The sequence below is a fragment of the Solanum lycopersicum genome, chromosome 1 (assembly GCF_036512215.1).
Source record: "Solanum lycopersicum chromosome 1, SLM_r2.1".
Classification (NCBI taxonomy): domain Eukaryota; kingdom Viridiplantae; phylum Streptophyta; class Magnoliopsida; order Solanales; family Solanaceae; genus Solanum; species Solanum lycopersicum.
Window position 1 is genome coordinate 3,147,727 of NC_090800.1, and position 20,407 is coordinate 3,168,133.

Sequence of the window (20,407 nt, forward strand, 5' to 3'; positions counted from 1 at the left end):
GGATATTTTTTAAGAAAAAATTAGATATTCTAAAACTATAAGAAAAAAATACTATAAATTGCAATTTTCTACATATCAATATGGTAACAATATACGTCGTAAAATATTGATCAAAGTTCTTATAGTTTAACTTAAAAAGAAAATCATGACGATTAATTGTAAACGGAGGGAGTATCGTTCAATAGTTTGATTTAAATTTGTTCTTACTTGACAGCAGGCTAATTAGACAATTAATAAGCGATAAACAATATATTTATTCTCGAATTATTATAAATGATATACATATACATAATGTTATACTTGGGGCTGAATATATCCTTATCGATATATTCTTAGATCATATATATCCTTAAGCCAAATGGAACGACACGTGATACTATGTAAATAAATTTTTCTAAATATTAATACAAATAGCTTATACTAACGAAATAAATCTGGTAAGTTTTTAAACAGTTTAAAGGATTAAATCAATAAAAGTATAGTTAAGAGACTAATTTAGACATACTTCTACAATTAAGGGACTATTTATGACATTTTCTTAATTTTTGGGTAAAAATTAATACACGCATATTATTTATAATAGTTTAGAAATATATATTTTTTTCGATTAATAAGTGTAAAGAGGCTAAATATTCCCTTAAAGTACGAAGACTAACTCCATTTTTGCACCCTCTATTTTCTTTTATAGATGTAAATTAGGTGATAAAAAAATATATTTTACGATATAAAATTCTCATTAATTCGTTATGAAAATTTTTTTTTATAGATATTAGACCAAAAAAAAATGGGAAATTAACATAATTTTTAAAACTTAATACTCCTCCCCAAATTACTTTGTGTACGTTTATTAAACTTTACTTACTATAAAAAAATAAACTTATAAAATTATTATTTACTAAAAATAGTAATTTCGAAAAGCACTCTAAACCCTCCATATTTATCACAAACATTTCTTTTTTCATCTCTTTATAAAAACAAATTAGGAACACTAAGAAATTTATTTAATTTTTTTTTATAAAAAAAAACAAAAGAAAGAAAACCAAGAAAATTGAAAAGAAAAAAACATTATTTTTTATTCCTACAATTTCTCACAATCAATCTTAAGTAAAATTCATAATGAATATTTTCTCTTTAAACAATAATTATTTCTTTTATTGACCCCCCAATTTTTTACTCATTTGATTCTAATACATTTTTTTTGTTTTTTCTAATTAATTTTCTTTTTCTATATTTGAGATTGAGGCGTAATAATTGTTATCGTTATGGTATTGTTGAATCTCCTCTCAATTATTGTGTAATTTTTTCACCTTCATTTCTATGCATTTAGGTTTGTTGTAATCTTATTCTCTCTGTTTGAGATTGAAGCGTAATAATTATTGACATTACGTCGTTGTCAAATCGATCTCTCCCCGTTATTGTGTAGTTTCTTCACCTTCATTTATTTGCATTTAGGTTTGTTTTTAATTTCTTTCTGAGATTGAGGGCGTAATAATTATTTTCGTTACGTCGTTGTTGAAATCTCTTTCCATTATTGTGTAATTTCCTCACCTTCATTTCTTTGCATTTAGGTTTGTTTTAATCTCCTTCTTTCCTTTTTAAGATTGAGGCGTAATAATTGTTGTCATTACGTCTTCGTTGTTGAACTCTTTTTGAGATTAAAGACGTAATAACAATTATCATTGCATCGTTGCTGAATCTCTCCATAATTTCCTCACTTTTCATTTAAATCTATTCAAATCTCCTTCATTCTATTTCAGATCGAGACGTAATAATTGTCATCTTTACGTAATCTCTCTCTAATTACTTTCCTTTCTTTTTTTTTTCTATCCCCAAATAAAAAATGGGGAATTGTTGCTCTAGTGGAGAAGAACAACAACCAAATGAAACAACCAACAACAACAACAACAACGAAATCAACAACCCTAAAAATGTAGAAAACAATTCATCTACACAACATAACAATCTTGATCAAAGTTCAACAACACCAACACCAACAAAAACATCTCCAAGTCCATCATCAAAACCCTCAAAACAATCACCAATAGGACTAGTATTAGGTAGACCAATGGAAGATGTTAGATCAACATATACTATAGGTAAAGAGCTAGGTAGAGGACAATTTGGTGTAACACATTTATGTACACAAAAACAAACAAATGAACAATATGCATGCAAAACAATAGCAAAGAGAAAACTAGTTAGCAAAGAAGATATTGAAGATGTTAGAAGAGAAGTACAAATAATGCATCATTTAACAGGTCAAGAAAACATTGTACAACTTAAAGGGGCTTATGAAGACAAACATAGTGTACATTTGGTCATGGAATTATGTGCTGGTGGTGAACTTTTCGATAGAATTATCGCGAAAGGACATTATACAGAACGCGCTGCAGCTTCGTTGTTAAGAACAATTGTTCAAATTGTTGATACTTGTCATTCTATGGGAGTTATACACAGAGATCTTAAGCCTGAAAATTTTTTACTACTTAGTAAAGATGAGAATGCACCTCTTAAGGCTACCGATTTCGGTCTTTCCGTCTTTTATAAGCAAGGTATGTATATATCGATCATTTTTATCTGTCGTTTTATAGTCTAAATTATGATTGGTTGGACGTTAGGTGCGATGATTTCAATGAAAAATGTATTTAGAAAGTCATTCTAGAAAGTTCAAGAAAAAAAATTAGGGTTTTTCGGTTTGTTACAATTCTACCCTATTTAGCATTTACTCCAACAAGGCATAATATAAAATGTGTTTTATAAGGAGGAAAATATTTTTCAATTTTCTCATGTTCAGTTTCTTAAGAATAACGAGAAAATAACTCTATCAATATAAGTATGGAAAACAAGTTTCATAAATAACATTTCATATTGATTGTGTTTTTCCCACCCTTCGGCACAATTCATGTTCACCCCTCACCCGCGTACCCTCACTACCTCATGTACACTTCTATCTTCGTCTCACCTTTTTATAGTATTTGTCTATATCACATACAAATACGTTTAGGATGACATGTTTTGCTTACGTACCATGGTACCGGACATAAGAAAACAATTTCTGTAGAAAAAAATGACTATCCCAGTGGAAGTATGGAAAATAAGTTTTACATAAATAACATTTCGTATTGATTGTGTTCTCCCCATCCTCTAATACATCTTATGCACATCCCCGTTCCCGTATCCCCACCACCTCACCTACACCTCTATCTCCATCTCACCTTTTATAGTATTTGTCTAGATTATACACAAATACGAATAACAATTTTTTGCTTATATGCCAGACATAAGAAAATAAGTAAGAAACCTATTTATTTTCCTTAAAAAACATATAATTACAGCATGAAGGAAGATTTATAAAGGATAATTATTATTTTTTTGTGCAGGAGATGTGTTTAAGGATATTGTAGGTAGTGCATATTATATTGCACCTGAAGTATTGAAAAGAAGATATGGACCAGAAGTTGATATATGGAGTATTGGTGTTATGTTATATATTCTTCTTTGTGGAGTTCCTCCTTTTTGGGCAGGTAAAAAATTTACACCACTACATATATAATTATTGAGAAAAATCTGACCCTCTTCGAACACCGCGTTATAATATTCTGATAAAATATTATTGGATCAAATGTCACGTGTATTATTGAGAATTATCTCTAACGGAAATGAAATTCGGATTGATATAACATGGGAAAGAATTTTTCATTCATTAGTTAGGAAGATACGTCACCGTGAATAAAGTAGAGTCGTGGAAACACTTATTTCGTTTTTATTTTAGGCCTTATTTCAGGGGACATGACTTAGTGCACCGAACTACCTTTTAGTAATATGATTGAGTTACGTAAACTTCTGGATAGATATTGTACATTTGAACCGAATTCTTTCTGGTTAAGCAAATCTCTTTCTAGTTGCTCTGGAACAATTAGGAAATTGATTTCTAAAAGAAATACACGGTTTCCCAACTCACAACCAGTGGCGTAGCCAGAAAGTTTATCAAGGGTGTCCAAGAATAATAGTGTATGACTGTCAAAATAAAATAAAAAAAAATATTATGTTTTTTGAGGTTCAAATCTGGAACTTCTTGATTCAAATGGTCACCCATTACTACTGTGTCAGGGTGTAGCTTTTGTCAAGCGTGTCCAACTCTCGCTATATATATAACGTAATTTTCCGACGAATAGTGCCCAGTTAAATACTCTGGGGTGGTTATAGCTTTGCCCCTACTTACAAGGGACCTCAAGTAAAAGACCTTAGTATTTCCATTACCGAAAGTCTTGTCACTGAAAGAAAAATGCACAATTAATAGTGAGTATTAGAATCAATCTATCGTGAAAAATTATAGTTCTCGTATATAATGAAAAAATAACAATAGCTAGGTTAAATTCATTATATACTTTTTAATTATTTTTATTTATTTATTTTACAGAAAATGAAAATGGAATTTTCAATGCAATATTACGTGGACATATTGATTTTTCTAGTGATCCATGGCCTTCAATTTCAAGTGGAGCAAAAGACCTAGTCAGAAAGATGTTAACTGTTGACCCTAGGCAGAGGTTAACAGCTATGCAAGTCCTAAGTAAGTTATTTTTACTTATTATTTTGATATATATATATATATATATAAACTTTTGTATATTTAACTACAAAGATACATAATTTTTGTTCATATATCAACCAAGAGAGATAAATATTTTTTTTATTCTTAATTAGAGACTACAGCTTCGAACCCTTAAAATGAAGTCATCTTTGGTAGAATTGATCACGCTACTTATTACTTCTAGGGATATATATAACTTTTGTATATTTAACTACAAAGGTACATAATTAATACATATTTTTTGTATATTAATATACACCAACCAAGATTGTGATGATCGGGATGATAAACATTCTTTTATCTTTAACTAAAGACTACTGGTTCGAGCCCTTAATATAACATCTTTGATATGAGTGATTTATCTTTTTTTAGTCGGGCCTTGAAGGTGAATCAAACACTAACACTTTGTTTGGATCATTGTTACCTATTGTTTCATAAGGTATTGTATTGTATTGTACGCTAATGTACAGTATTGTACAATAGATACAATGTTTGGCTAGACTGTATTGTTTGTTGTTGTTTAATAACATTTTAGTTGTTTGGTTTGATTGTATCGTATCGTATTGTAATTTATAAATTTACTAAAATATCCATAATTATTCTAGGATTGGCTAGATTTAAATAATTAAGGTGAAGGGTAAAATAGTATTTTGAAATATTATGTAAAGATATAATTGAAAAAAAAGAAATTAAGTAACAACGGGAACACACCAAATTAGTTGTTCCATAAAATAGGGATTTTCAATGTTACGCAACAACGAAATTTAACAATACAGTACAATACATTTTAAGTAACAATCAAAACAAACATTGTAGGTACAGTAACGATACGATACAATACAATGGATAACAACGATCCAAACATAGTGTAAATGAAAAACTAAATAAAATATATATATTTAACCAATATTATATAAAATAATAATTATATCCATTTTTTAAGATTTTTTAAAACCTTCATGTTCATGTCTAACAAATTGTTGTATATATATATATATATATATTAAGATCATTCATGGATCAAAGAAGATGGAGAAGCACCAGACACACCTCTTGATAATGCTGTATTACATAGACTCAAACAATTTAGAGCTATGAACAAATTCAAGAAAGTCGCTCTTCGGGTAATCGTGTATTTTATTGTTTAGCTATAAAATTTATTCGTCAGATATTATGTTAAATATTTTCAAAAATAGACTAAATTAATTACTTTGATTTTTATTTTTTTTTAGGTTATTGCAGGATGTTTATCAGAAGAAGAAATTATGGGATTGAAGCAAATGTTTAAAAATATGGATACTGATAATAGTGGAACAATAACACTTGAGGAATTAAAACAAGGATTAGCCAAACAAGGGACTAAATTATCTGATTATGAGATTAAACAACTAATGGAAGCAGTAAGTTTTATCCTTTTGAATTTTAATGACTATTGACGATATATATATATATATAACTGACTCGAACTATCTTTTTTATGAGTTAAAAAAAAATACATGTACATATTCAATAATGATTTTTTCTTTAATTTTTTTAAACCTAAATTATTTACCATGACATAGTATTTTTATTATTATTATTCTAATGCTAATTAATTACCTTTTTTTTATATATATATATTGGAAATAAAATAAAATTAGGCTGATGTTGATGGAAATGGAACAATAGACTATGAAGAGTTCATCACAGCAACAGTGCACATGAACAAAATGGATAGAGAAGAACATCTTTACACTGCATTCCAATATTTTGATAAGGATCATAGTGGGTAAGCTTTTTTTTTTTTTTTATCATAGATGTGATTATTTTTAATTTTATCGAGCTGTGAAATCAGTCATTGATACTTGTATCAGTATAGGCCATCTATATCAAACCTCTTATGAGTTCGAGCTGTGATATTAGTCATCGATACTTGTCTCAACATAGGTTGTCTGCAATCACACCCTTTAGTGAGTTCGAGCTGTGAAATCAGATACTTGCATCAACATAGATTGTCTGCATCACATCCCTCATAAATTCGAGCTGTGAAATCAGTCACTGATACTTGTAATAGTATAGATTGTCTGCATCAGACTCCTTAGTGAGTTCGAGTAGTGAAATCAATCGTATATTTGTATCATTATAGGTTGTTTGTGTCACATGGGGTGCGTGCGATTATTCTCCATACCTTGCATTGAATGTGGATGCTTAGCGCAATGAGTTGTCTTATACTTTGAATATTGATATTCGACATATTCTCAATTACGAATGTTATTTTTTTTTTCCTTAGATATATATCAAGAGAAGAGTTAGAGCAAGCACTTAGAGAATTTGGTATGGATGATGAAAATGATCTAAGGGAAATCATTAACGAAGTTGATACTGATCATGTAAGTCAAAATTAAACAAAAAATTATATACATAATCGCAATTATTAATTAATTTCGCGATTTATTGATCATAATGTATTTTATTATTTTAGGATGGTCGAATCAATTATGATGAATTTGTAGCAATGATGAAGAAAGGAAATCCAGAGGCAGCAACAATGAATCCAAGAAAAAGAAGGGATTCATTTGTAGCATAAAGTAATTAATTTCATCATCAAATGTATGAAAAAAATCAAAAAGACAATAGATTATTTGTTGTGATGAAATTAAAGAAGGATAAGATTGTAGATTTTATATAGGTATGTTGAAAAATACAATTTGGTTTTTAGGGTGGTTTGATTTGGATCAGGTACAGAAAGATCAGTAGTATTTTCATTTATTATTTAACGTGATTTAAATCCACAACTTATCAATTGATAATGTAAATGCTCAACTACTGAAGCAAACCTTGTTTTTCCCTGATCGAGATATGATGTGTTTTGTAATTTTATCCCGATTCTCGATCTTCAATACTTTTAATCTAAAATTAGTCCTTCGAAAGATAAAGATATGTCATATTCTATCTAATATTCTCACACATATTTTTTTTAGCCTACTTTACATGTCGTATAACCTGCTATCGACAACCTCTCACACCTCCTAACTAGTGCATTAATTTGAGCACATTTTCTTTATACGTCCTAACCATCTCAACTCGCTTTTTTGATCATATCCCCACAAAGGTCACTCCAACCTTGTCACGTATAATATTATTTCTAATCTCATCTATCTTAGCATACTCACACATATTCATCAGAGTATCCTCATTGTCACGATCTTCATCTTCTTAATGTGTGTGTTCATGATTGACTAACATTTTGCCTCATACAAGAAAATAAGTTTGATCATCACGATGTAGAACTTACATATAAGCTTTAGCGAATTGTTCTTACCAAACATTATCACCGAAGCCCAAGCCCGTACTCTGACTAGGAAAAGTGGATAGTGCTAGCCTCCGTTTCAACTACCCTGCTTAAATGTAAAAAAAAAAAAAAAATTAAAAGTCACTACTAAAAAAACTGTGAATACTGACCTCAAAATTATCTACTTCTAATGAAAGTTGGTATTGTTTTAAAAAAATATAAAATAAATTTTTAAAGAAAATCGACACCCTGAAATCAAATTTTATGCAAGAAAAAAAAATACAAAAAAAACCACGTATAGACATCTGGAGGTTGAAAATTTTCACGAAAAATAAATAAATACAAGAAATACAGATCGCTTGTAGTCTATATTGAATTAATAAATAAATAATAGTATTTCATTTTATCTCAATTAAATATGAAAAATAAAAAAAAATTATGATAAATTTAATTAAACCGTCCTCTGGAGGACGATTATATGAAAAATAAAAAATAAAAAAAATCCTAATATCAACTTTGAAAGTTGATAAAATTAAATTTTACGTTATTAAATTAATTTTCATTAAAATATTTATATAGGGACTAGTAGAAGTCGATATCTTTATTTTTGTTTAATTAGTTTTAGTAAAACCAACCTACAATGCGTAATACAATTATCAAAAGAACAAAATTCCTTTGAATATCAATATTATTTAATTTAACATGATTAATTTTAGAGAAAAGACATAAAGAGACCATCGAAGTTGTCCCATATTTGCATAAAGACACCTAAACTTTTGAAGTGTCCTATCACACCACTAAACAACTATATATCGTTGTAAATTGGCCATTTTTAGTCATTCCATCTTCTATGTAATGCGCGTGCTGCTCACTCTCTAGGAACCCGACCCGACCCAACCCTTTTTTTTGAAGAAAATTTGTGAACTCCTTCCTTTCATTTCATTTCTCAACTTTTTCCTAAAAAATCAAACGAAATACACTGTGTTCTTGTTGTTGACGATAGTGTTGTTGTTGACATTCTTGTTTTTCATCATTGTCGATCGTTGTTGATGTGTATTTGTGAAGATTTTTGGAGATTGAAGGTCTAACAGGTTAGGGTTCTAAAATCTGCACTTTTTTTTTACGATTATTCTGATTTTATGGATTATTATAGTGTAGGATTGTTAGAATCGACCTCCTACAGTTGCCATTGTTAGGATATTTTTGAGTATGTTGGGTAATCGACTTAGTTAGTGTAGGGTATTGTGTTATTGACTTAATGCAACTGTTAATGATAAGGGTTTTGTGATTGTGTTTTAGGTTAGGGTTAGATGTTATCCACTTAGTTCGAATGTTATTATTTGTCTCTTATTCATTTGTAGACTTCAATTTGTACAATAACAACTGCTTATGTTAGTGTTTTTGTTCTGTTAGTACTGTTAAAGCTTAATGTTAGTGCTTTATTCTACTGTTGTTAGTTAGTGTTTCTGTTGTTGTTATTTGTTAGTGATTATGTTTGTTGTGTACAACTTGTTAGAGTTAGTTATTGAAATGTGTGTTTGAATTGTGTTTGTTGTTGTTACATGATTTTTCAAGATGACTTTTACTCTTATAACTTTAAGATGGTATCATGGGGGGGAAATAGATTTTGGTCCACCACCTAAATATATTGGGGGGCATGTGACAGAATTCTTAGGTGTAGATGTTGATAGAATGTCTTATTTTGAGTTGAGGGACTACATAAAGGAACTAGGATATACAATAGATTGTGATTTTTTCATCAAGTGGGATGGGTTATTGGTCCTTGTTGATAATGATAAGGTTATATTTGACCTTTTCAATATGGTGAATGATGGGGATACAGTGAAGGTGTATGTTTTTCATGGGGTTAGTGAAGCTAATCAGGCCCCACTTGAATTGGAGTTTGTCCCCATGTGACTGAAAGTGGGGTAGGTGAGGAATCTTTTAATGAGACTTCTAACCCTAATAATCAGCCTCCTACTTCTACTTTTCCTTCCATCCCTACAACTGGTCCTTCTGAAACTTCCAGCACTCCATTTGAATTTCAGTCTTCTACTATGCCTCCACCATCTCCTTCTATTGTGCCTCCTCCTTCATCTGATTATCCTGTAATAGATGATGATCCAACTGATGATGAAGTGGAAGATGAATCAGGATCTGAAGGGGATACTAGTGAAGATACTGAGGTTGACAGTGATGTTCATCAAGAGTATGTAGATATAAGGGCAACCAAGAGGCATTTCAAAAGGTCACAAAGGAGAAGTAGGGGAACTACTTCAGATCAGATTAATGTTAATGAGAAAGGTCCAGATATAGGGTATGATGAGACAAATAATGGTATTAGGGAAAGCTTAGTTGGTAAGCTAGGAGGTGATGAACCTTATTATCTAAGTGATGTAGTTCCTAGCTTTGAAATAGATGGTGAAGAGGTAGATCAAGTAGTGCATAAACCTGTTAGGAGGAAGAAAACCACAAATAGAGTTGTGTTTGATACAACTGCTGAAAAGATTGTTTGGGAATTAGGACTGGTTTTTGGAACTGTTGAAGAATTTAGAGTGGCAGTGACAAGATATGCAATCCAAGAACATATTCAAATTGAAAAATATGTAAATGAGCCTGACAGAGTTAGAGTGAGATGTTGTAAAGAGAGTTGTCCTTGGTTGTTGTGTGCAAGTAAGAATAAAACTAGTGGAGATTTCATTGTTAAAACATACAACCCTATCCATAAATGTTTGACATCAACTCATAACTACCTGTGCAACTCAAAGTTTTTGGCCACCAAATACAAAGAAAGAATAACTCAACAGCCAAACATCAGCATTGTCTTGTTGCAGGACATTATTAGAAAGGAGTTGGATATTAATGTTGGTAGGACAACAGTGAGAAGAGCTAGGACTAGAGTGTTACAAGAGATCATGGGTAATCACATTATGGAGTATGGTAGGATTTTTTATTATAGAGATGAAATATTAAATAGTAATCCAGGTAGTACTTGTGTAGTGAAGGTTGGAGAAGATTCTGAAACTGGGCAGAAAATTTTTGAAGGATTTTATGTTTGCTTCAATGCTTTAAAGAAAGCATTTTTTGGAGGTGCTAGAAGGTTGATTGGTTTTGATGGGTGTTTTCTCAAAGGTGTGTGTAAAGGCCAGTTGTTAGTGGCAGTTTGTAGAGATGGAAACAACCAAATGCTCCCTATTGCTTGGGCAGTTGTTGAGGTTGAGAATCAGTATACTTGGACATGGTTTCTTGAACTAGTGAAGAATGATCTTGAACTTGGAGAAGGGCATCAACTATCCATCATTAGTGATATGCAAAAGGTAATTACTGATATCCATCTTACTATTTTATTGTTGTTGAGTTTTTCACTTAAATTGATTCTTTTTCTGTTATGTTGGTTTGTTAGGGACTAGAAATTGTTGTAGATACTTTATTGCCACTTGTTGAACATAGAAAATGTGCAAGACATGTTCTTGCACATTGGTCAAAAAATTGGAAAGGAGTTGAAAGAAGAAGAGTGTTTTGGAGGATTGCTAAATCCACATTTGAAGCTGAGCTGAAGGACAATATAGAGATAATGAGGAAATTAGGACAAGAAGGTTTAGATAATCTTTTATGGTACAATTTGAATACATGGTGCAAGAAGTATTTTGAAGAATATAGCAAATGTGATGTTGTGGACAACAATATGACAGAAAGCTTTAATGCTTGGATAGTGTCTGCAAGGTATAAAACCATCATTATAATGCTTGAGGAGATAAGGGTGAAGATGATGAAAAGAATTGGTGATTTGAGAGAGTTCTCAAACACTTGGATCACTGATAAAGATTTTGCAAGAAAACATTCAAAAGTCTATGCAATGTAACTTGACTTGGAATGGAGAAAGAGGTTTTGAGATTAAACACCATGGATTTACACACACTGTGGACATTGTTAATAGGAGGTGTAGTTGCAGATCCTGGCAGCTTAGGGGAATTCCTTGTCCTCATGGTGTTGCTGCCCTTCATTACAAAAACTTGGAACCAATCCATTATGTGGCTAGCTGTTATAGCAAGGAAACCTACCTCAGCACATATGCCCATTTTATTCAGCCAATGAATAACATGAAAATGTGGTCAACATCAAATAATCCAATTGTAAAGCCACCAAAGATCAGAAAGTTGCCTGGAAGACCAGTTAAGGTTAGAAGAAAGGAAGCAGATGAAAGCAGAAAAACTGAAAAGTTGAGCAAAAGAGGTGCTGTAATGACTTGTAGCAAATGTGGCACACAAGGACACAATAAAAGAGGATGTCCTACAAGAAACCAAGCTGATCCAAGTCAATCAACTGAACCAGTTTCTCAAGCAAGAAGTACTGGTCCAAGTAAGTCATCTGAACCATCTTCTCATACACAGGTACTTTTATTTGTTACTCTCAAATGTATGTTATATGTGGATGTATATATATTGATATATTAATATACAGGCTACTGAAAGTGGTAGAGGAAAAGGCACAGGAAGAGCAAGTGGCAGAGGTGTTCCAGCTCAATCACATGAAAATGTTACAAACACAGAGGTAATATATCTAATTATTATATCATTGTTAGATAATATAGATATGCTTTAATATTTGATTTCAAAGTACAGACTGTAAATGGTGGAGGTACAGGTAGAGGAGCAGGATCAGGAAGAGAAATGGCTCAAGAAAGAAATGTGAATGAAGGACTAAGTAGAGGAAGAGGAATGACTCAACATAGTCAAACTAGTTCAGAAGCAAACTACAGTAGAGGAGGCCTAGGAAGAGCGAAGAGACCAGTAGAACATGAAGACACTAGTGGAGGACAAACAAGACCTTTTAAAAGGCCAAGAATGGTAGGTGTTGGCATATACCAAGCTAAAGATGGATTTACAACTCTCAATGTAAGTTTACAACTATCAATGCAAGTTTACAATTGTGATTGCAAACCTCAATGTAATTGTCTAATATTTGACTGTGTATTTATTTGACTAAGCAGCCTGGATTGACAAGTAGAAGAGTCATCAATACTGGTACAAAAGTTACAAAGAGGGCTGATGTTGTCACTGGTGATATTGGCTACACACCAGTACGTGGATTCAAATGGAAGGGGAAGACAACTATTACAAGTAGCAATCTGGAAAGAATGAGGGCTGAAAAGGTTATCCAAACTAGGTCTGTAGCTGCTGCTAATGCTGCTAATAGCCAAGGCCAAACAACTTCAAGTAGAAAAACTTTTGTGCCATGGAAGTAGGGCATTTTGATGTTGTCTTGTTTATTTTGACAAACAAAATTTAACTAAGCATATATTTGTGTTGTTTTTTATTGGAAACAAACTCAATTTTGGGTGTAACCAAACAAACTTGAATGGTTGGAATCAAACTCGATTATGAAGTCTTCTTTTTTGTCAGTTTTGTTATTGCCTTTTTAATTGTAATTGACATATTTGTGAAGCTTCTCAAATGGTTGCCATGATAATATAGATTAGAGAACCAAATACATTAACTAATTGTTCAAATCATAACAATTTCGACAACAAAGAACAACAATAACTTGAACATTCAACAATCTTTCAAGTTACACACACCTACAACTAGCAAGATCAAGACAATTAGCTTCTAGGTACACACGCCTACAATTTCAAAAATTTGAAAGTAACTAAACATGTCTATGGCAATTTTGGTTGTACACACCTACAACTTACATCCTTCACATTCTTGGTTAGACTTAAACATAGAAAACACACAATAATGATCAAGACGATTAGCTTCAAGCTACAACATTTGCCCTTCTTTTTCTCCTTCATCATGACTTGGTTACTTTCAACACGACTTTCATAAGATGTCAATATTTCTTCCAACTCCTTAATTCTCTTTGCTAATCTCGGAATAACATACTTGGATCTTATATCAACTTCTTCTTGATCCCTCCATCTAAAGAAGTTGCACGCATCCTCCTAAAATATGCAAAACACAAATTAAAGAAAAATACATAAACAAAAGATCTCCATAAAAAAAATTAGTAAACATACACGATAGCGTGGACAAAACCAAAATCTTCGAGCTGGGTTATGCTCCGACCATGAAGTTTGCATTGATAGTAAGTCACCATGTTTGCATCGCAGTTTCACTCGCAAAATCGGATCATTCTCATCATTACAAATACGATTCAACATTGCATTTGACATTTTCAATCAAAAACTAACCACAAAATTGAGAAGAAATTCAACCATAAAAAAACTTTAAATTAACGTTTATACTGGAAATTAAAAGAGAAAAGACGAATTCCTACCTTATTTTCTTGAGGAAGATGAAGAAGTCGTCAAAAAGAGAACACCAATATTGTTCTTGCCATGGAAATCAAAATTTTATGGCTACCAACGGCTATTTTTGAGTTTAAATTGGGGAAGATACAAAAATTGATTAAATAATTAATATTAAAGAAAGAAAATGACATGTGGCTGTTTTAAAGTGGTAAATAAAAAGGAAAAATGGCCCATCACGCGCCTAACGTGCGTGTAAACAACCCAGATGAGTTAATGGGTAAAAATGGCCAATTTACAACAATATATAGTTGTTTAGTGGTGTGATAGGACACTTCAAAAGTTTAGGTGTCTTTATGCAAATATGGGACAACTTCGATGGTCTCTTTGTGTCTTTTCTCTTAATTTTATTATTATTAAAGTTCAGCTAATATCAACATCAAGAGGTCAGTATATTATATTTTATCTAATTATTTTTAATAAAATCGACCCCTAAAGCCTTTTTTAAAAAAAAAGTGAAAAGAATAAGTATATCTTCGAACTATCGTAATGATATGCAGATATCCTTCGTCATATTTTTGGAAAATTGATGCCTCTGTCCTCAAAAAACTAGAGCATATATGCCCTTTTGTTCTAACGGGAGACCAAATATGGACACGTGACGCAGTCTTATCCATCCATCCGATGTTTGGTCGGTGGATAAAATTATGACACGTGTATTTTCATTAGTATCAATGTTCATAAAATAAGACGAAAATATCTGCATAACATTTACGATAGGTCGAAATATATTTATCCACTTTCTCTTAAAAATATACCTATTAATCATTAATTTTCTACAACACTAAACCTTCGCAACACCACATCGAGCAACACCGGAAGTTGCAGCGGCACCGCTCGTCGGAGGTAGGGTTTTTTAATTTTCGAAAATTCTGAGACCATTCTCCGATGATATCAGCACAGTGAACACTTATTTTTGTAGGATTAAATCTAGAGTTGAACAATAATTCCATTGAAATCGATTAACGTTTGCTGATTGAACGTTGTAAACTTGTTGTTACTTTGAAATCTCAGTGAGATGTCGTCAATAATACTACTTATTTGCTGATTAATGTGAAGTTTTTGCTTGATTCCCCATTATGCAGTCTCAAATGTAAGGAATGTTTTCTCATTTCTAATATTAATACACTTTTATTGCATCTGATTAGGAGTAAGACACACAGATTAGTAATTAATTTACAATTTTCTCTAATCGTCTGCTTTAATGTTACTGGGATCTATTATAAAGTTGGGAAAAAGGCTAAATGTACCCGAACTATCATAAACGATACGCAGATATCCTACCGTCCAGAAACTAGAGTATATATGTCCGTCACTCTAACGGAAAACTAAATACGAACACGTGGCGCAATCTTATCCGTCGATAAGTGTCGGATCGGTGGATAAGATTATGACACGTGTACTCTGATAGTATAAAGGGCATATATGCTCTAGTTTTTGGACGGCAGGGACATCAATGTCCTAAAAGTATGACGGAGGGTATTTGCATACCATTTATGATAGTTCGGGGTATACTTGTCCTTAAGGATTTATTAGGCATTCGATTGACATTTTAGCGTTAGATTAGAAGCAAGTTTTTGATTTAAATATGAGGTTGTTGATCATGACTTGAAAAGAATTTTTATAACTGAATTTGCTTGCTGATATATTCAGCTAATGGGATTTGGATTTGTGATTATCATCTATACCTATAGTTTACTGTGTTTAATTGATTGCAATTTGTTGTTAATGTTACGATTTCTTGCGTATATGCCTTACACTACTTTGCTATTAGTTCTTTTAAATACGTTGCTATTAGTTCTTATACTACTCTTTCGGAAACAAGTGATAATGGTATTTGCTTACACTCGACCCTCCTCAAATCCCACTTTGTGGGATTTCACTGGTTTTATTGTTGCTATTGTTGTTGTTGTTGGTCAAATGTGTATCAACTCGAAAGATTTTAAAATTTTGAGTTAGCTTACGTTGTTCATGTTTTTCTGTGTAAACCTTTCGTTCAGGAGCTGTTTTGTCTGCCATTTTCAAGTGCTCTTATTGATTATATTCTATCATTATGGATGCTCTGAATGAACTGAGCTACAAACCACCCCCGGAATTTGAGGAGGTCAAAAAGGATTCACTTGTCAATCTTAACATTGCAGTCTCAACTGAGCTCTGGCTTATACAGTGGCCCTTTAATCAAGTAAGATTCATGAGAATTTATTGTTCTTCTAATTTTAGGATGCAATAAGGTGCATTCTTTTTTCCCCAATCATTCAAGTGACTATTGAAAATAATATCGGAACAAGTTCATTTCAACATCTATGTGTGTTAGTGCACAAAAGATGATATTCTTTTCTTACATGTTCATAGTCTCTAAGGACCATTCTCACATTACCATAGTTTGATGTACATTATTGTCTCTCTTTTTCTTTATCTATGAGACCTTATTTATGTATTCAAAGAAAATATGAATTTCGTCATCATACAACAATGAGAAGAGAACGGTAGATGAAAATGAAACAAGTATGTAAAGCAAATAGATTCTTGATTCAAGTAAAGCGTATAAAAAACAAGTATGTAAAGAAAATACAATCGCAAAGAAGTCATGCGGAAAACAATGAGAAGAGAACGGTAGATGAAAATGAAACAACGGGTAATGCTAAATCGAAGAATAATAACAATACTAGAAATGTAACTAGACAAGGCTCGACTTATTAACCTTTTACTCTTCCTCCATATCTTCCTATATCTTCCTAGCTAGGGTCATGTCATTTATAAGTTATAGCTGGTCCATGTCTTGTCTAACTATCGTTTTCCATAACTTCTTCAGTCTACCTCTCCTAACATCCACTATAGTCAACCTCTCACTTCTCATTGGGGCATATGTGCATCTTCTTTGCCTCTACCACTCCTTACATCCACTATAGCCAACCTCTCGCTCTCCACTAGGGCATTTGTGCATCTTCTCTTCTAGAAGATAATTTTATAATCCTTGAAGTTTTGTTTGGAAAGTGAGAAAGGAAAGGAATACAAAATGACGGCAAATGTGAGACAAAGTTTTTCTGTTCCTTCATAAATACAGGGAGCAAATAAGAGATTTCAGGGAAGAAACTCAGATGCCATGGTCTCTAAGTGAAGAGATTTTCTGTCTCTCTCTGTTTCCTTTTCTGGGACAAACCATGTAAAAATTAACCATCCTTCCCTAGTCTCTAAAAAAAAGAGAGAGTTTACTTATGAGATTTACTATGATTTTGGACAGAATGAGAATAATTGTGCACTTGAGGATGTAAATATATATTTCAGTCCTTGTCACTTACGGTTCTGAGTTATGACATTTCCAATTGGCTACTCCAGCATCCAGGTCTTGATGGGCAAGAAGTTTCGTTGAAGCTCCATCATGATGGGCATATGGGCAGCTTTGAGGATTCATCTGGCAAGTATAGTCTGAAGAATAACATTTACGTATAATTGAGTTTTTGTCTCCCCACCTCAACCAATCTAGTAGTCGTATCAGCCTTTTTAAAATATAACGAAAGATGCTTTTAATTTCTTAACATCTTGCTCAATGTTGTTTTTATAACAGGTAAATCATATGAAGTGGTCAGTTGTAGAGCACAAGACCCAGATGCGGTAGTCTTTCTATCTTCCCAGTCTGAGCCAAAAATCGGTAACTCTTAGTTCCTTTGCATTTTGCTGTCTATTTGTCTGCTTATTCACTCATGATCTTGCAATACTCAAAACATGCAATTTTGCATGGTACAAACCATTATGATTGTACGATGCGTTGTTGTCATGTGAATACTAAAGCTAATGTGACTCAACATCTTTGATGATTTCAATATATGACATGCTCGTTTTGTTTGCATATTGAAATTTTACTGCTCTCTCTTAGTTGTGCGGAACTTACACATAATCCAACTACTAATGCTCTTCTGTTTATATTTTTGGTAGAGCTTATTGTTATTCCTTAATGTAAACCTCTATATGATCCAATGCTGTTAATTTCCCATTCAAGCACAAAATTAAGGCGTTTGAGCAGATTTTAACAGTGATCTGTTCTGAAGTTGTTCTAGTGAGCAATATAAAGAACTTTTACGTGTAAGATATTTGCGCCTAGACTGTACCTATGACTCCAGCTTTCATTTATCAAGGAAATTGTTCTCGAAAGATTGCACACAGAGCCGAGCGTGGACTGCGTTCAAACAGTATAATCATATGTCAATTAGTGTCCACTTCTTCAAGACTCTCTCTGATGTTTAATACTATCCTGTTTTACGAAGACTATCCTGTTTACGAAACTATACTATGATCCTTTTCTCCCTCACTGTTATAATTGTTGAGCAGTAAGCACCATGTGAGATGTTTAATTGCACCAATTATAATGCTTTTGCATGTTTTGGCAGCTGGTAAAATTTCGCGACGTGTTTCCTTTATCCACTACCCGGAACCAAGTGAGCTTAAACAGAACAGCATAAACTTGAAGCAGATGATGGCTCAGAGATCATCAGGTACTACTACTACATTGACCAATTCTTCTCGTCGTTTTGCAACTCCTAGTCAAAGTACTAGGACGCGAAGTATTATGCAATCAGGGAGTTCATCCAAATCGACCATTAGAAAACACGGTGATGGCCAATCTGTTCAAGATTCGGGCAAAAGTGGTCGTAGTGTATTGACCTCTTCAGGATCCTTCGATCACTCTCGAGATCAAAAATCAAACAAGAAAAGGAAAACTGATGGTTGAATTGCTGCCTCAAGTGTTATAAATCGAATTGTTTTTGGTTAAAGAATCTCTTTCTAGCTGCTCTAGAGCGCGTTAACCATTCAACGCCATTAGTTTCACTCTTACGATATGTAAATGTATGAGGTTTTTGTGCTATAGCGCTTTGTTAATAATACATGGATAAGCATAGAATTGTTCTTTTAAACACACCAAATCAAACTTTGGACTGGAAAAAAATAGTTTCAAAATATTTGCAAAGAAAAAAACCCAGCAAATTAAGATTTTGGCCCAACCAAAAAAGGGTATAATAATTTAATGTAATAAAAAAAAGTCAATTGAAAATTTTATTATAGATTTTAAAGGGTTAAATTTATCCACATCAGGTGTTTGCATCAATTTAATACATACATGCCGCGTGTTTAAATTTATAGTTCATTTTACTCAATCTTAATTAATTAACATGTGTTCTATTTCATTACTCCCTCCGTCGGTATTATTTGTCATGGTTTCTATTTTTAGAATCAAAATATAAAAACTTTGAATAACATTTTAAGATGCATTTTTTCATCATATTAAAATGCAAAAAAAATTGTAATTTATAGTACTTTTGATATAGTTTTAGAATATCTAATTTTTTTATCAAAATATCGAATTAATGTGATTTAATTTACCTTTGAAAATTATTCAAATTCACTTTCTATAAGCACAACATGACAAACATTGTCGGACGGAGAGAGTAACTCACATAATAATGAATTTGGTGTAAACACCTGGTTCAGGTATGTTTTTTTCATATTGAAAATTGTTTTCTCTGTATAAAATAATTTTAATATCAAAAGTATATTGATGTTTGTCAAACACAATTTATTTATCAAAAACACTTTTCAAACAAATTAGCCAAACAAAAACTATTATTTAAAAAAAAAAAACACTTTCCCAAATTATTTTTTTTAAATGCTTTCTAAAATAAACAATTTGACTAAGACTCTAAAATATTTATTAAAAAAGGGTGAATGATTTTTTAGATTTAAGGAAGTATCAACCCTTTTTTAACTTTTCAAATAAACTTAGGTGGATAACGACTTTATGACATTAAATTAGTCAAAATGGAAATTAATGATCTACTAAATGCGTAATTAATTGAGCAAGAGTAACAACCAAAACAGAAGTGGAGCAATTAATAATTATAAATATAAATATGAGCATTTTTACTTGTTACTGTTTGATTTGATATATTTATTAAGAAAATAATTATTGATATACGAAGTTTATCTTATTATTCCACTAAATGATGTTTAGTACTCTCTCTATCCACTTTTAATTATCATGTTGCGCATTTTCGAAAGTCAATTTAATTATTTTTTAAAGTGAAAGTAGATTATAATAATTTGATATTTTAAACAAAAAAAAAACTTAAATATTCACAAACTATACAAAAAGTACTATAAATTTCAATTTATTGCATATCAATATGATCAATAATACAACGTAAAATATTAGTCAAAGTACTCATTGTTTGATTCT

General features: G+C 31.8%; 2 protein-coding genes across 3 annotated transcripts; both read left to right on the forward strand.

Annotated features, from left to right (window-relative positions):
- The first annotated feature begins 1,184 nt into the window (after positions 1–1,184).
- LOC101253712 (calcium-dependent protein kinase 34-like) lies at positions 1,185–7,429 on the forward strand. Of its 2 annotated transcripts, XM_004228836.4 has the most exons (8): positions 1,188–2,552; positions 3,381–3,524; positions 4,421–4,573; positions 5,603–5,718; positions 5,827–5,994; positions 6,235–6,362; positions 6,864–6,963; positions 7,056–7,429. In XM_004228836.4, the coding sequence occupies exons 1-8, from the start codon at positions 1,841–1,843 to the stop codon at positions 7,158–7,160; spliced, it is 1,626 nt and encodes a 541-aa protein (XP_004228884.1). In that variant the 5' UTR covers positions 1,188–1,840; the 3' UTR covers positions 7,161–7,429. The 2 variants fall into 2 exon arrangements, with proteins under 2 accessions (XP_069152434.1, XP_004228884.1); XM_069296333.1 differs by lacking the exons at positions 6,864–6,963; positions 7,056–7,429 and adding an exon at positions 6,453–6,817 and having other exon boundaries at positions 1,185–2,552.
- A 7,470-nt stretch (positions 7,430–14,899) lies between these two features.
- LOC101260666 (mediator-associated protein 2-like) lies at positions 14,900–19,039 on the forward strand. Its single transcript, XM_004228456.5, has 5 exons — positions 14,900–15,024; positions 16,179–16,360; positions 17,515–17,593; positions 17,744–17,827; positions 18,564–19,039. Exons 2-5 carry the CDS (start codon positions 16,232–16,234, stop codon positions 18,902–18,904), a joined length of 633 nt encoding a protein of 210 aa, XP_004228504.1. The 5' UTR covers positions 14,900–15,024; positions 16,179–16,231; the 3' UTR covers positions 18,905–19,039.
- Positions 19,040–20,407: the final 1,368 nt, after the last annotated feature.

Bases quoted from the DNA above. Each gene is read 5' to 3' on its own strand.
- LOC101260666 (XM_004228456.5), top strand. From the start codon at position 16,232: ATGGATGCTCTGAATGAACTGAGCTACAAACCACCCCCGGAATTTGAG. The intron at 16,361-17,514 runs GTAAGATTCATG...TGGCTACTCCAG, and splicing joins TACAGTGGCCCTTTAATCAA to CATCCAGGTCTTGATGGGCA. The intron at 17,594-17,743 runs GCAAGTATAGTC...TTTTTATAACAG, and splicing joins CAGCTTTGAGGATTCATCTG to GTAAATCATATGAAGTGGTC.
- LOC101253712 (XM_004228836.4), top strand. From the start codon at position 1,841: ATGGGGAATTGTTGCTCTAGTGGAGAAGAACAACAACCAAATGAAACA. The intron at 5,719-5,826 runs GTAATCGTGTAT...ATTTTTTTTTAG, and splicing joins TCAAGAAAGTCGCTCTTCGG to GTTATTGCAGGATGTTTATC. The intron at 5,995-6,234 runs GTAAGTTTTATC...AAATAAAATTAG, and splicing joins TTAAACAACTAATGGAAGCA to GCTGATGTTGATGGAAATGG.